The following is a 16,640-nucleotide window of genomic DNA, read 5'->3' on the forward strand; positions in this document are numbered from 1 at the left end:
TGGCTACGCGATTCAGTTCACCAGGCGCCCGCCCAGGTTCAGCGGTATTCACTTCACCTTGGTCAAGGGCGAAAACGCCGCCACCCTGCGCGCGGAGATCGCTACCCTCCTACGGAAGGACGCGATAGAACCTGTCCCTCCAGCTGAGATGAAGAAAGGGTTTTACAGCCCCTACTTCATCGTACCGAAAAAAGGTGGTGGGTTGCGGCCAATCTTGGACCTGCGAGTACTGAACCGGGCTTTACACAGACTCCCGTTCAAGATGCTGACGTAAAGACGCATTCTGGCGAGCGTCCGGCATCAAGATTGGTTCGCGGCGGTAGACCTGATATGATCACTTTTGGTGTGGAAAAAAATAGCAATATTTACGTCACATGTGCGTACCACTCATGACCAGAAGTGATGATTTTGAGTTAAAAAAATACTTAAATATTTATCTTTTTCGCATCAAAAGCAATCGTGCTTTGAATGTGTCTCATCCATTCTAAATTTACAGTTAGAACTATTTGTTTAACATAACAATTTTACTTTTACTGTTTCAGTCTTTTGTTTTTAACTCAAGTATTACATAAAGCATTGTGAAGCTGTTTTTACATGGATGCCATATCTTTTGGTTTACAAATGAGATGAAGTACCTTTCATTGGTAAATTTACATTTATCAGAGAAAGAGAGATAACTGTTGCTTATTTTTTTACTCTAATCTGTGAAGAAAGTTTTATCAGGGTTCAAATTTTGTGCATTGAGTTGGCGTATTATTGCGTGCAGCAGATATTCGTTTTTGTTCAATGAAGCTCCTCATACTTTGCCATTTCAAAGAAAATCTTTGAAAACAAAACCTTGAACCTTATGGCATAATTATGGAGATGGCTGCACCATACCCTTATAACTCTGCAGTGAGGATGAAGTATCTACTTATATTTTTCCAGGGCTTGCAAGGCAGCACTGTATTGATGTTCCCTAAGCATTCTGATTAGTGGTTTGTTAAAACACCAAACAATAAGTGTTAAACTTCTACAATTATCAGCACGAACCACTTAACATATTAATTCCATTCAAACTATGTTTTGTAGAAAATGTATCAAGTCTTTGCTGTACTCTCTGTTTTTTGTTTGTTTTGTTAACTAATGCTTGCATTATACTTATACATTTAAAATAGAAGTTTGAAAATCTCCCATTGACTTTCATCAATAGAATGTTCAGCATTCAAAATGTAATTGTCAGCAATAATTAATTTAGATTGGCCTTCTTTCTTGTGCTTTTTTGCATACTGAATGGTGTTCGGTCTACTTGCATCTATTAAACCATATAGGCACATTTAACGCATTTAGTGTTGCATATCATGTACAGCCGATTAAAAATAAGGTACATGTTGAGTGTCATGACAACAGCAAAGCCACTCTAGTTCAGCATTTAATTTACACAGAACAGAATCCTAAAGCCTGAACATACCTACGAATAGAACAGTATGCTGCCTTATTAATTTGTGCCTTGCTAGCACTGTCATTGCCTTCAGGGCATGAAAATCTAGTCTTATACATGGTGCAGGTATAAGGTGTTCTTTTATTCTTCTGATCTGGTATCAGTTTTGCTGCTTATCGCATAAAGATGAAGGCTTTTATTTGAAGGGCAGGACTGGTCTTTGGCAGTGGTGGTTCTGGCTTACTTGGTGTCCTAGGCGAGATCCGACATGGCGCGCCCCTTAATATCAACAACAACAACATGAGAAACAAATCAATATTTAAGTACTTTTTATACTCTAAATCTCCACTTTCACATCTGAAAGTCACATTTGATGCCTGTTTAGTTGCACGTTCACATCTGAAAGTGTAAGTGGAGTTTTAGAGTAAAAAGGGACTTAAATATTGATCTGTTTCTCACCCACACCTATCATATTGCTTCTGAAGACAGATTTAACCACTGGAGTCTTATGGATTACGTTTATGCTCCCTTTATGTGCTTTTTGGAGCTTCAAAATTCTGGCAACATTCACTTGCATTTGATGGGCCTAGAGAGCTTAAATATTCGTCTAAAAATATTAATTTGTATTCGGCAAAGAACGAAAGCCATGTTTCTGGAATGGCATGAGGGTGAGTAAATGATGAGAGAATTTTCAGTTTTGGGTAAACTACCCCTTTACATAAAAATAACTAGACAATGAATATAGAAATAAAGTAACTATATATATACACACACACACACACACACACACACACACACACACAAGCATTTATTTTGCAAATAGAATAGAATAGAAGAACAGGTTGTTGTGCCACCCCAGATAGCATTGCCGCCCAAGGCGACTGCCTATATCGCCTATGTCAGGATCCGCTACTGGTCTTTGGTCAGTCGTAAATACCTGCTTCAGCCTAAAGCTGATATCAAAGCTAAATTGACCTTGGAGTAACACTAGTGATTTATGCCGTAACATAAGAGAAAAGCCACAATTCACTTTCAATGCATATTTTGTTCCATGCTATGAAAATGAATGATGACTGAGCCTAACGTTCTGCCTAACATCTCATCTCTTTGTGTTGCACGGAAGAATGAATGTCATACGAGATAGAAAAACATGACTGTGTGTGAATGAAGCCGGATTTTCATTTTGGATGAAAGTCCCAAGGGAGGAGTAAACCAAAACGTAGCCAGTGATTACATTTTTAGGCAAATTTGTCGGTGAAAATAGAAGCATTCAAAGAAGTGCATCTTGAGGCTATTCTAACATCCCAACACATGCAGAATATTCTACATTAAATATTCTTTAGCCTTTCTGACTGTGTTTATTGATGATTACACTGTAGTAGACTTGGCTGTGATTTCCATTAGTGCAAAACCTCTTGCTTTATGGCACGAATCAGTGTGAAAGCTAGGTTCACTCAAAGTGCATTGAGTTTGCCCTCAGCTTCTTGACCTACTCCACACTGACACTATCCTGACTGCCAGTTTAGTGTGTTGCATATAAGAGCAGGTTCTTCACTGTCTTAAAATCATTTGAAACCAGGAAACCTTTTTTAAAATGCTGAAATGTAAGAGCGCAGTCTTTCAAGAAGCATTCTGATCCTAATGTTAATTTTGTTTTTTGGAGGCACTGGTCTGAAGGATTTTTCTGGAGTATAAAACACACAAAGAAAGATCTATAAGGGGTACTTCACCCAAAAAACGTGATACACAAAAGGAGGTTTTAGGCAAAATGGTAGCCTCAGGCACCATTCACTTTTATTGCATTTTTCTTTCCATACAATGAAAGTGGCAGAAGATAACATTCTGCCTAAAATCTCCTTTTGTGTTCCATGGAGAAACAAATTCAACATGAGAGTGAATAATGATGACAGAATTTTCATTTTATTGTGAACTTTCCCTTTTAACATCATGTTTGATAATGGAAATGGCTAAAACAATGTTGATGGAAAGACACTGTATTTTCACTGTCACTGTGATGAAAGTCAATGTTTTTTCATGTTTTCTTAATTCCAAAGTAAAATGTTTTTAGACGTCATGTTCAACTAGGCTGTAAACTCAATGTGTATATATTAAGTGAGTGCTGGATATAAAATATGGATTACTTTAGGATGCAACCGCATAACACAGTCGGTGTGCCATTTGAAGTTAAACATAATGTGGTCTGATGGGAATGCACACAGAGGAAAGTCAACGACACTATGGATCTACAGCCAATAAAACAGCATGAAATCTGTTGTTTAATGGTGCTGTGAATACACAAACACAAAATAAACTTAGGAGGGACTAAGAATGAGTTGCATCTCCTGACAGTGTCGCTTAATTACATGCGCTGTTTGCATTGCTTTAGCACCTGATTCACTAAAGGAATTATGCAAATCAGGTAACAGCACAAACATGGCCAGAAATTTTGTGCTGAGTGCAATTTGCACAGCGCAATTCCTGATCTTGCAGAGTTTCGGTTTTGAGTTCTAGGTTGTGAAGGACGCAGCAGTCTAACGCGATATTGTATACTTTATTCTGTACAAAATCATGCTCAACACAACACGTGGATATACACCTGATTTTAAAGCTCTTCCCCATTATTTGTTTAAAGGAATGTTCCCATCAATACAAGTTAAGCTCAATTGACAGCATTTGTGGCACAATGGTGATTATCAAAAAAATTGATTTAATCATGTCCCTTCTTTTTTACAGTGAGGTTACAGTGAGGCACTATATGGATGTGAATGGGGCCAACCTGTAAATGTAAAAGTATATCCACAAGACATTAAGGGCATTTTCCAAACGGCAGTTTTGCGCCCTTGAAGGGTACTGCAAATGAAAGTTCTAAATGAAAGAAAGAAAATTGTTATTATTTTTTTTTTCACGAAGAGCCCATTTACAAGACTATTAGCGAAAGATACTTTCATACAGGACTTTCATGCTCCCTTCAGTGCCCACATTAAGAGATCTGTCCTTCGAAGTAAGTAGGGCATAGGGATGATCAATTTCAGTTGGAATTCGCCATAACAATATGTGTGTTAACATGATTTTATTGCGATAAAATCGCTTATTAACCTCTTCTGTGTAAAGTTAAATTGAATTTTACAACTTTGTTGTCATGATGGCGAAAACCCTGTAATCCAGGTAACAACGGTTTCAACAACTTTACAGCTCAAATAATGCATGATTTTTAACAGTAAAATGAATGCGTGCTTTTATAAAATTATATGCTTCACATTTCTGCCATAAACCCTCCAAAAATTGGCCCCATTTACTTCTTCTTGTGCCTCACAGTAACCTTGATTTTTGCCTTTTTTTTTATTTATTTTTTTTTTTTTTTTAAGAAAAGGAGGGTTTGAGTCAAATTACTTTTTGTGGTAATCAACATAACGTCAAAAAAGCCGTCAGTTGAGCTTAACTTATTTTATATATTCACAGTGCAGTGCTATTTTAGTGCATTTAGGCCCTGATTTACTAAAGGTTTGTGTGTATAAAAACATGTGTAAACATGATTGCACGTGCAAAAAATGACTAAGCTGATCCACTAACACAGTCTTATAAGGATTGCATCTTTCGAATGCACAAAATAGCAAGTCTTGGCAATTTTTACACGTTTCCCTGAAATGAATATGCAATTAATAGTCGTGCCTCCAAATGAGCAGAAAAAAGGGTGGTGTCGATGTAAATGAATTAAATTGCTCCCGCAATGTGATTTAACAAGCTTGAAAGTCATTTCAGAAACGCAAACTGCAAGAGCAAATTTATACAAATGAAAGACAGCTATTAATCTGATTTGCACTGTGTATCATGCTGTCATTGTGGCAAAACAGAGACTTCAAAAATGCAGAATACATAGAAAACCCATTTATAACACAATTTAATGTTATATTAAATCATTTTTTCATTAGAAAAAATGTTTATTTGTTTATTTTAGAACTCAAAATCATAACTGATAACATAGGCCTTCTGAAATTCAGATTCCACTTTAGAATACACCTGTGGTGCGATGGCTTAACATGTAGGGGTAAATAAAGGTAAATTGGGACACATTTTACCAATCATGTCAATGACAAAAAGTGTCCTCATCTACCTGTATTTAATCTACATAACACTATTTATTTTTTCTTTGTGAATGATGAATTGAAGCAGTTTTGTCCTCCGCTTCTTAATTGTTCTGATACATTTCAAGAGAAGAGTGTAATACACAGGTATTCTCAACAACTGCTCTACACTTGCTAAATATTGAATAAATATTGAATAAAAAAATGTAATGGTATCTAGTGAGAGCCGTAATGTAGGTGAGCATGCATTTGGTGCAATTATCCCACGCAAATGTCTCCTTTTGGAGGGTGTGTCTAAAATATTTGCACGTGTATTTATTTGCGTGGTTTTTCTTAGTAAATTACCCGCAACACGCCCAAGACGTGCACACGCAATTTCATAGATTTCACAAGCAAATTGGTACCAGTTATTTGGGATCTTAGTAAATCGGGGCCTTACTGACTGGTTATACTGGATTGTGGGTGGTTGGTGAAAAAGATGCATTTTGCATAGAGATTTTGCTCGCAGAAGTGGAGAAACAAACACACTGTGAAAATCAACAAACGGCTTATGTATTTTTTCTTTGTTTCTTTGTTTCTTTCCATATTTTCCCTCCTCCATCTTACATTCCCCCTCCATTCTCAGGAGTATTCGGTGTCTGAGAAATATCATCCACTGGAACCTGATTACAGCGTTTATCCTGCGGAATGCCACCTGGTTCGTAGTGCAGCTCACCATGAATCCAGAGGTGCATGAGAGCAACGTGGTGAGTAAATAATCTCAAAGACAAATGCACATGCTTGTGTGAATATCCTCTCCTCCTGTCATTACTTTGCTGTCAAAATACACAAACGGTGTGCACATAATCCTATTTTCTTTCTCACAAAACACACACACCCCATCTTTTATGCCTTAACCATCCATTGTTCTCTCTCAGTATTTCCTCATTTTGTTCGCACACATGCAGAGAAACAGGTTTCTATCTCCCTTATTAATTGCACTGAAAAACTGTCTCTGACACCTGGGGCTACATTTCTGCAGTCTCATAACATGTGGAAGCCTGACTAGTGAGATTGCATGGTGTAGTCGGCACTAGATGTGTGTGTCAGAGCTTGGCCTGTGAGTCACAAGCTACTGTGCCTCCCAGAAAATTAATTACCCTCCAGATTTCTGTGCTTCCTTAATCAGCTCATCTGAGCCAAGCAATTAATTAATCTACTGCCATGTCAATACTAGTCCCAAAGGAGTCTTTCCAAAGGTGCTCCAACTGCTTTCTTCAAGCAATTGATCTTCAATTGAAATTCAGCCTCGTATTGGAATTTATGATGCACATGGCTTTTCAGAAGGTATCAGAATCTGATAGCACCAAGTTTGTCCTTGATACTTATCTTTTGCTGTTGCCAAAGCATTTATACCTATTTTTTTATCAGTCTTTTAATCAAGGCTGGCTTAATTGGCTCTCCATACTTAGATTATGTACAGTGGTGCATTAATTCCACCTCTGAGCTGGTTCTCCCCTAAAGAGGTTGATTGTAAAAAGAGAACCAAAAAGTTAAAGGGATTTAATGGTGGAAGTAGTTATTAAATATTCCTTCTGGTCTTTGAGTAGACAGCAGTGGCATAATTCTCCTACTTTCCATTCTACGAGAGGTCTGAAATCCTTTGAGATATTTAATCCACATGTTCCATTTGGGGTGAGAGACCTCAAGGCCCTTTTAACTGCTCAAAAACATACTTAACATTGAAGTATCAGGTTCATATGTCATGACTTATACTAATCTTTTGAAAACTGGTTAAAACAAATAAATCAATAAAATAGTCTTGAAAATTTACAGTTTAAAGTTACATTGTTTGGGCCATCAGAGACCCCAAGAAAAAGCATGAATAAATGTAATTAATTTTCACATGCTGAGATATACTCATGCCATTTGTTTATTTTTATTTATTTTATAGAATTTTTCTGCAATGTGTTTTTGCTTAGGTCAAATTTACCTTAAACAGAAATAGATATTTCTGAAAGTGCATACCTAATTTGTTTTAAAATAGGGGGAAATGGCTTCAGTAATATCTGACCACTGGGTTTTGGGTAGGTCAGAGGATTATTAAAAAATATGCCAGGTTCAGTACAAGTTAAACTCAATCAACAGCATTTGTGGCATAATGTTAATTACCACAAAAATTCATTTCAGCTCGTGACTCCTTTTCTTTAAAAAAAGCTAAAATCTGAGTTATGGTGAGGCACTTACAATGAAAGCTTCACATTTCTGCCTTTAAACCCTCTAAAAATTGTCCCCATTCACTTCCATTGGAAGTACCTTAATGTAACCTCAATTTTTGCTTTTTTTTTTTTTTTAAAGAAAACGTCATGGTTACTTGTGTAACCTCCGTTCCCTGATGGAGGGAACGAGACATTGTGTCGATGTAGTGACACTAGGGGTCACTCTTGGGAGCCCGAGACACCTCTGGTCTTTGATAAAAGGCCAATGAAAATTGGCGAGTGATATTTGCATGCCACTCCCCCGGACATACGGGTATAAAAGGAGCTGGTATGCAACCACTCATTCACGTTTTATGCTGAGGAGCCGATATAAAGTCCGGCCATTTCAGCGGGTAGTTCAGCGTTGTGGCAGGAGGGACACAACGTCTCATTCCCTCCATCAGGGAACGGAGGTTACACAAGTAACCATGACGTTCCCTATCTGTCACTCACTCGACGTTGTGTAGATGTAGTGACACTAGGGGTCCCTATAAGAAACGCCACAATTGGCTGAACTGTGTTACGTGAACTGGCGGTGTGTGTTGGGCAGACTACTGTGTGCCTCATAGCCAGCACACCAGGTCAACACGTAACCTCCCCCAACATAGTTATGAGTGTCGAACGGTTGACTACCCAAGAGATAGAGACAAGCTTAAACCAGTCGTGGCCTCTTTTCCCCTTCTCTTTTTTCCACTCCCTAAAAAAGAAGGGGGATTATCCGACTGGGCCACCAGGTCTAGTCGGGGGTGTCCCTCCCAAGGGGAAGACACCGTGGAGACCACACCTCGCCCAAAGAGAGGGGGGGATATTTAAGTGGAAGAATACGTCACATGGTCTTACCAACCATGTAGAGAGTCTTCAAGGTAGATCCTACACAATGGGGGAGGAGTTACTACAAACATGGAGACTGGGGCAGAGGGGCTCTGCCCAAGGAAGATGCAAGGGAAACGAATTAGCGGAAGATATACATCGCATGTGGTTAGCCTTACAGGGAACCGCCACATGCGGAGCACCTACCCCAGAACAGGACTCTTAGTTAGCACGTGTACTGGGCCGGCAGCGAATCTCTCCGAAAACTCGACTGCCACAGGGCTCGGAGGAAGTCAACCAGGGAACAAAACTTGTGAATACTACTGGGAAATAATGGCGCACGTCTTCAGCTCAAAAGGAGGTGGAAGGCGCTATGTGCAAGTGATACACCTGGCCTGCTATCCCAGGCTTATCCGCTTGTGTTGTGTGCCACTATCTGGGATGAATCCGGTTCCACCCGGAAGTTGTAGAACCTTGCAAAGGTGTTGGGTGTTGCCCAGCCCGCTGCTCTGCAAATGTCTGTTAGAGAGGCACATCTGGCAATGGCCCAGGAAGCCTCTACACCCCTGGTAGAATGGGCTCGTAGCCCTACCGGGGATGGCATGTCCTGGGTGTGATATGCCATAGTTATGGTGTCAATGAGCCTGTGGGCGATCCTCTGCTTGGAGACAGCGCTTCCTTTCCGCTGTGCACCAAAGCAGACAAAGAGCTGCTCAGAGAATCTAAAGCTCTGCGTGCGATCCAAATAGATGCGTAAAGCGCGCACCGGACACAGTAACGACAGGGCTGGGTCTGCCTCCTCCTGGGGCAGTGCTTGCAGATTCACCACCTGGTCCTTAAAAGGGGTGGTGGAAACCTTGGGCACCAAGCCCGGTCGGGGTCTCAGGATCACGTGAGAGTAACCCGGGCCGAACTCTAGGCACTATCGCTGACAGAGAACGCTTGCATGTCTCCTGTCCTCTTGATGGAAGTGAGCGCAGTCAGGAGGGCAGTCTTCAAGGAGAGTGCCTTAAGCTCGGCTGACTGCAAAGGCTCAAAGGGGGCTTTCTGTAGACCCTGAAGAACTACAGTGAGGTCCCATGAGGGAACGAGGCGCAGTCTGGAGGGATTCAGCCTCCTGGCGCCTCTTAGTAACCTGATGATCAGGTCGTGCTTCACTAAGGACTTACCATCGACTGCATCGTGGTGTGCTGCTATGGCGGCAACGTACACCTTCAAGGTGGAAGGGGACAGCCTCCTTTCCAACCTCTCCTGCAGGAAGGAAAGCACTGATAAGACTGTGCATCTCTGGGGGTCTTCCTGTCGGGAAGAACACCACTTAGCAAACAGACACCACTTAAAGGCATACAGGCACCTCGTAGAGGGGGCCCTAGCCTGAGTGATCATGTCTACCACTGCAGGTGGTAGACCACTTAGGTCTTCCGTGTCCCGTCCAGGGGCCAGACATGGAGATTCCAGAAGTCTGGGCACGGGTGCCAGAGGGTCCTTCCTCAGGGGAATTCGCCAGGGGGGAGCTGTCGCAAGGAGCATGAGGTCCGAGAACCACGTCTGGGTGGGCCAGTAGGGTGCTACCAGGACGACCTGCTCCTCGTCCTCTCTGACCTTGCACAGGGTCTGTGCAAGTAGGCTCACTGGGGAAACGCATATTTGCGTAGGCCAGGGGGCCAGCTGTGTGCCAGCACGTCTATGCCGAGGGGAGCCTCAGTGAGGGCGTACCAGAGCAGGCAGTGGGAGGATTCTTGGGAGGCAAACAGGTCCACCTGTGCCCATCTGAATTGACTCCAAATCAGCTGGACCACCTGAGGGTGGAGTCTCCACTCTCCACTGAGGGTAACCTGCCATGACAGCGCGTCCGCTGTTGTGTTGAGGTTGCCCGGGATGTGAGTGGCTCGCAGCAACTTGAAGTGCTGCTGACTCCAGAGGAGGAGACGGCGGGCGAGTTGTGACATACAACGAGAGCACAGACCGCCTCGGTGGTTGACATATGCTACCATTGCCGTGTTGTCTGTCCGAACTTACATGTGCTTGCCCTGGATCAATGGCCAGAACTTCCGCAGGGCGAGCAGAATTGCCAACAATTCGAGGCAGTTGATGTGCCAATGCTGTTGTGGACCCGTCTAGAGGCCGGCAGCTGCATGCCCATTGCAAACAGCGCCTCAGCCCATTTTGGAGGCGTCTGTCATGACCACAACGCGCCTGGAGACCAGTTCTAGAGGAACACCTGCCCATAGAAACGAGAGGTCGGTCCAAGGGCTGAAAAGACGATGACAGACCAGCGTGATAACCACACGATGTGTCCCGTGGCGCCAAGCCCATCTCGGGGCTCGAGTCTGGAGCCAGTGCTGAAGTGGCCTCATATAAATCAACCCGAGTGGGGTGGCCACCGCCTAGGATGCCATATGCCCCAGGAGCCTCTAAAAAAGTTTAATTGAACCGCTGTTTTCTGTTTGAACATCTTTAAACAGGCCAGCACCGACTGGGCACGCTCATTCGTAAGGCATGCCGTCAAGAGATGCTCTGAACCGGAAGGAGCTTGCTCTTTTCCCAGTTGACCCAAAGCCCTAATCAGCTGAGGTGTGAGAGCACCAGGTCCCTGTGTGCGCACAACATGTCTCGAGAGTGAGCTAGGATTAGCCAGTCGTCGAGATAGTTGAGAATGTGAATGCCCACCTCCCTTAACGGGGCAAGGGCAGCCTCTGTGACTTTCGTGAAGACACGAGAAGACAGGGACAGGCCAAAAGGGAGGACTTTGTACTGATATGCCTGACCCTCAAATGCAAACCGCAGGAAGGGTCTGTGTCAAGGAAGGATCAAGACTTGGAAGTACGCATCCTTCAGGTCTACCGCCGCGAACCAATCATGATGTCAGACGCTCACCAGAATGCGTTTTTTCGTCAGCATCTTGAACGGGAGTCTGTGTAAGGCCCGGTTCAGTACTCGCAGGTCCAAGATTGGCCGCAACCCACCGCCTTTTTTCGGTACAATGAAGTAGGGGCTGTAAAACCCCTTCTTCATCTCGGCTGGAGGGACAGGTTCTATCGCGCCCTTCCGTAGAAGGGTAGCGATGTCCGCACGCAAGGTAGCAGCGTTTTTGCTCTTGACCAAGGTGAAGTGAATACCGCTGAACCTGGGCGGGCGCCTTGCGAACTGAATCGTGTAGCTGAGTCAGACAGTCCGGATTAGCCATCGCGACGGATTGGAAAGCGCAAGCCACCCGTCCATGTTCCGCGCAAGTGGGACCAAGGGGACAATGTTGTCGGACGTACCAGCAGGTTGGGCCTCGTGGCGGGGCGGAGCTCGAGGTGCCACACCACATCATGGCTGTGGTGAGTCTAGGGACATCGAAGCACTTACCTGGCTCCTTGTGACCACCCCCGGAACAGCCTGGGACGGGGAGGAAGAGGCCTGTCCTCATAACCCGTGGAGACTGCCACATCGGGGGCGGCTGTGCACCACAGTTGGGCGCTCGGGCGGAAAGACCACCACTGGAGTGCCAATCCTGCAAGAAAAAAACCATGGACTGTAGTAGTGATGACAACAGTGCACATATGTGACCCAGGGAGGAAAGAAGCTGCTCTTTTGCTGAACTGTTGGGTACCGCAGCCACTTGGGCCTGTGGCGAAATCAAACAAAAAGGCAACAAAAGATTTTCAACCTGGCCCTCCACCGGGGGATGGAGTGGTCTTCTTACCAGCTCCAGGTGAGTGGGTTCCCTCGCAGGGGGACGCCCTTGGCGATGAGCAGACGAGGTGCGGGATCTAGAGCCGCGCCGGGGCAGGATGTGCCGGATTGCCTCCATCTGCTGCTTCACCGCCGAGAACTGTTGGGCAAAGTCCTCGACGGTGTCGCCGAATAGTCCAGCCTGGGAAATGGGGGCAGCAAGAAACCGTGTTTTGTCGGCCTCACCCATCTCGACCAGGTTGAGCCAAAGGTGGCGCTCCTGGACCACTAGTGTGGCCATCGTCCGCTTGAGAGACCGTGCCATGACCTTCGTCACTAGGAGAGCGAGGTCGGTCGCCGAGCGCAGTTCCTGCATCAAATCTGGGGCAGAACTACCCTCGTGCAGTTCTTTCAATGCCTTGGCATGGTGGACCTGCAGGAGAGCCATGGCGTGCAGGGCAGAAGCGGCTTTTCCAGCAGCGCTGTAGGCTTTAGCCGTCAGGGATGATGTGAGCCTACAGGGCTTGGATGGGAGCTTAGGGCGTCCGCACCAGGTGGCGGCGCTCTGCGGACATAGGTGCACCGCGAGCACCTTATCCACCGGGGGAATCGCCGTATAGCCCCTGTCCGCCCCGCCATCAAGGGTAGTGAGAGCGGGGGAACTGCGGAATTGGGGCCGGGCAGTAAAAGGTGCCTCCCACGATTTCGTCAGCTCCTCGTGCACTTCCGGGAAGAATGGCACTGGAGCAGGGCGTGGCTGCTTTGAGCGGCGCCACGAGCCCAGGAACCAATCATCAAGCCGCGAGGGTTCAGGGGAGAGCGGAGGGTTCCACTCTAACCCGACGCTCGCAGCCGCCCGGGAAAGCGTGTCTGTCATTTCGGCATCGGCCTTTGACTGGGCAATCGTCCCCGAGGGGGTAAGCCCAGCTGAGGCTTCTGCGTCTGATTGGACAAGCCCGCTCTCCGATGCTGCACTCAAGAGTGCATCATCTTTGCGGGCTCCGAACAAGAAGCCGGACTCGCTGTGAGACGAGCCGGCAAACTCATCTGGAAGCCCGATTGGGGCAGACGAGCATGCTGGGGAATGGGAGGTCCGCGGGGGGATACCAGGTGGAGATGATCCCATTGGGGTCCCCAGATCACCCCCAGTGCTAGCCGCGCTGGCCTCATACCCGTAGGTAGAAGGACCGAGGCGGGGAGCCGCTTTTTTTTACGAAAGCAAGCTGCGACCGCAACGTTGCCATGGTCATGTTCTCGCAATGAGAACATGAACCATCCACAAATACTGCCTCCGTGTGGGTCACGCCAAGACACGAATGACAGCGATCATGACTGTCCGAAGTTGAGAGATAATGACTGCAACCAGGAATAACACACAATCGGAAAGGCATCTTTAAAAAGACGCATCTTTAAAAAGACGTTCTGTGTGTGCCGCTCTTTTAGAGAAATATATATATATATATATTCTTTTAGAGGAAAAAAGCTCTTTCAGAAAATATACTCTCTTGTTTTCTGCCGAAGCGCCCAGGGGCGTTCTCTGCAGTGCACCAGTGCAGAGGAGGGAGAAGCCACTGAAATGCACCGTCAGATCCAGCAGAGGTGAATGAACAGTAGAATTTAGTTCAATGAGCATGACCGTTCAGCTCTGAAGAGAAAATCTGAATGAGTGGTTGCATACCAGCTCCTTTTATACCCGTATGTCCGGGGGAGTGGCATGCAAATACCACTCGCCAATTTTCATTGGCCTTTTATCAAAGACCAGAGGTGTCTCGGGCTCCCAAGAGTGACCCCTAGTGTCACTACATCAACACAACGTCGAGTGAGTGACAGATAGGGAACGAGGGATGAGTCCAATTAAATTTGTGGAAATCAACTTTATATCATGGAATGGGTTAGAGAGGTGAGGATTCAAGTGCAGAATTAGGATGGGTTTTATTAGAATAATAAAAAAATAAAAAAAACATTTTTAAAAAATCCCAAAAATAGACTGGAACAGGGTAGGCCTGGCTGGGAAAGGGAGAACCTCACAGACCAGGATCAGAACAGGATCCTCCAGAAACCTGCGGCACCAACCAACCGACCGACCGACCGAAACAGGGAGAACATCCATGTGAACATTTGACAATCAACAACAAACTGGCACAGAACAGAAAATACAAGGAGATTAAATAGGGAAGGAAATCAGGAGGTTACGGAGGGAAGGCAGGTGAGGCATATTAACTAATAACAAGGAGGCAGGGCCAAGACGTGAGACAGGAGAGCACATGGCAAACAGTACTGATGGAAGCCATGTGCTCACACTAAACACAAATGACAATACAGAAGAGCACATTGCAAACAAACACAATCATAAGCCATGTGCTCAACACAAACACAGAACATGGATGTCAGGATCCCGTAACCAACAAGTAAACATGACTGACCGAAGTGACAGGATACTGACACATTATTCCACTTTATGCTGATTGAGCTTAACTTGTATTGAGCCCAGAATATTCCTTTAAAAGAATTTAATGGAAAATAAGAAGTTATTTTTTGAATGACTATTATTTTTTTTTAAACGTATCTTATTATTATAAAACAATAAGTCAATAAAAAGTAAATCTCAACAGAGGATAAAAAAATAAAAAAAATAAAAAAATACAAGAAAAAAAAAAGAAACAAGAAAATGTGGATATAAAATTTTAGTGGCTACTGGTGACCTGTCAGGTGTATACAATAAAGTAAAATGGGCCCTTTTAGAGATAACAGGGACTGGAGGTTGTTTAAAAATGAGAGAATGACTGTTTAAATTGTGTAAATACACAGTATTATAGATGTAGTTGTTTTGATTCGTTTAAACTGCGGTTCAAGCAAGCGAACCCAGTAACTGTGTGCTTTATACAAAGACTATCTTGACTATTAATATCTACCACACTTAATCAAGGTTGAGCTTTTCATGTTACATTTTTATTATGTGGGATGCATTCATTAGAAAAGGCTCACACAGTCAAAGCAAACAATCTCCTTATGGCAAATTTTATCCATGTTTTACTGTGGAAAGTAGCACATTTATTGGGTACAAATGCCATGTTGACAAGAATGTATATGGTTAATGAAAGACATTGTTCAGTAAACAACCGCAAAATTAGTAATAACGCTTACACAGAAGCTTACAATCTCTGCAAGGTCTTAAATTCCTGTCACACCACGGGGCTTATTATGAAATGGGATGTAAAATTGTAGACAAGTAAAATTCTTCAGAAGTACTGAAAGCTGGAGGGCTTTATGACTAGAGGAGCTTTTCGTTTTTATCCCATCTCAATTAATGCCTGTCAAAAATTAGTCTTCTATAGTTTCTCAAGCCCATGAGGCTAAAATAAGTGTTAGCTTGAGATTTCTGTTTTTCTTACAGTTTTTGAGAGTGGGGGAAAAAGTGTGTCATCACCTTTTTACAGAGAAACCACAGGTCTGAAACTTTATAATCTTTCAGTGACACTTGTATACCCACTCCAGTCATAACTCAAAGCTATAATCTTCAGTCTGGAGCCGAGAGTGACAGTTTTTTATCTTCTCAAGAGACAGGCCCTAATGTTGAAATATTGCCAACATAAAGGAGCAGAGGCTGGGATTCAACTGGATTAAACAGTGCCATTTCACACTCATAGACTCTGATGTGCACATGTGTCTCATGCAAATGTCAGCAGCAGCAGCTCTGCCTTCTTACCCAGCTGATCAGCAGAACTGATCACACGTCTCTATTAAACATCTCTCTTATTTTTGTATTATTCCTATATGCCTCTTTTTAACATGTTCCAGGTTGTTGCTAACTCACCTTCAGGTTCCCCTGGTTCTTATATACTGTAGGCTATGTACTGTAGTTATCATTATTTCAATATTTTTAGTGATAAGCTGTGAAGGCAATTGATATGAAATATTTAAAGGATAGTTCATCCAAAAATGAAAATTCTCTCATCATTTACTTACCCTTATGCCATCCCAGATGTGTGACTTTTTTCTTCTGCAGAACACAAACAAAGGTTTTTAGAAGAATATCTCAGCTCTGCAGGTCTATACAGTGCAAGTGAATTGTGACCAGGACTTTGAAGCTCCAAAAATCACAAAAAGGTAGCATAAAAGTGGTCCATACAGCTTCAGTGGTTAAATCCATGTCTTCAGAAGCAATATGATAGGTGTGGGTGAGAAACAGATCAATATCAAATATTCAAGTCCTTTTTACTATAAATCTCCACTTTCACTATCAGAATGTGAAAGTGGAGATTTATAGTAACAAAGGACATGAATATTGATCTTTTTATGTTGATTTGGTCACCATTCATTTCACTGTATGGACCTATAGAGCTGATATATTTTTCTAAAAATCTTTCTTTGTGTTCTGCAGAAGAAAGAAAGACACACATCTAGGATGGCATGAGGGTGAGTAAATGATGA

At 43.7% G+C, this 16,640-nt stretch overlaps 1 protein-coding gene across 1 annotated transcript in view; it reads left to right on the plus strand.

The window, feature by feature from the left end:
• Positions 1 to 16,640, plus strand: part of LOC127450521 (corticotropin-releasing factor receptor 1-like) — a 265,090-nt gene that overhangs the window by 211,101 nt on the left and 37,349 nt on the right. Inside the window, exon 7 of the mRNA XM_051714734.1 lies at positions 6,128 to 6,248. Within this exon, the coding sequence (XP_051570694.1) occupies positions 6,128 to 6,248 (121 nt within the window). The remainder of the gene's footprint in view (positions 1 to 6,127; positions 6,249 to 16,640) is intronic.

This window comes from Myxocyprinus asiaticus, chromosome 13, assembly GCF_019703515.2.
Source record: "Myxocyprinus asiaticus isolate MX2 ecotype Aquarium Trade chromosome 13, UBuf_Myxa_2, whole genome shotgun sequence".
NCBI classification, from domain to species: domain Eukaryota; kingdom Metazoa; phylum Chordata; class Actinopteri; order Cypriniformes; family Catostomidae; genus Myxocyprinus; species Myxocyprinus asiaticus.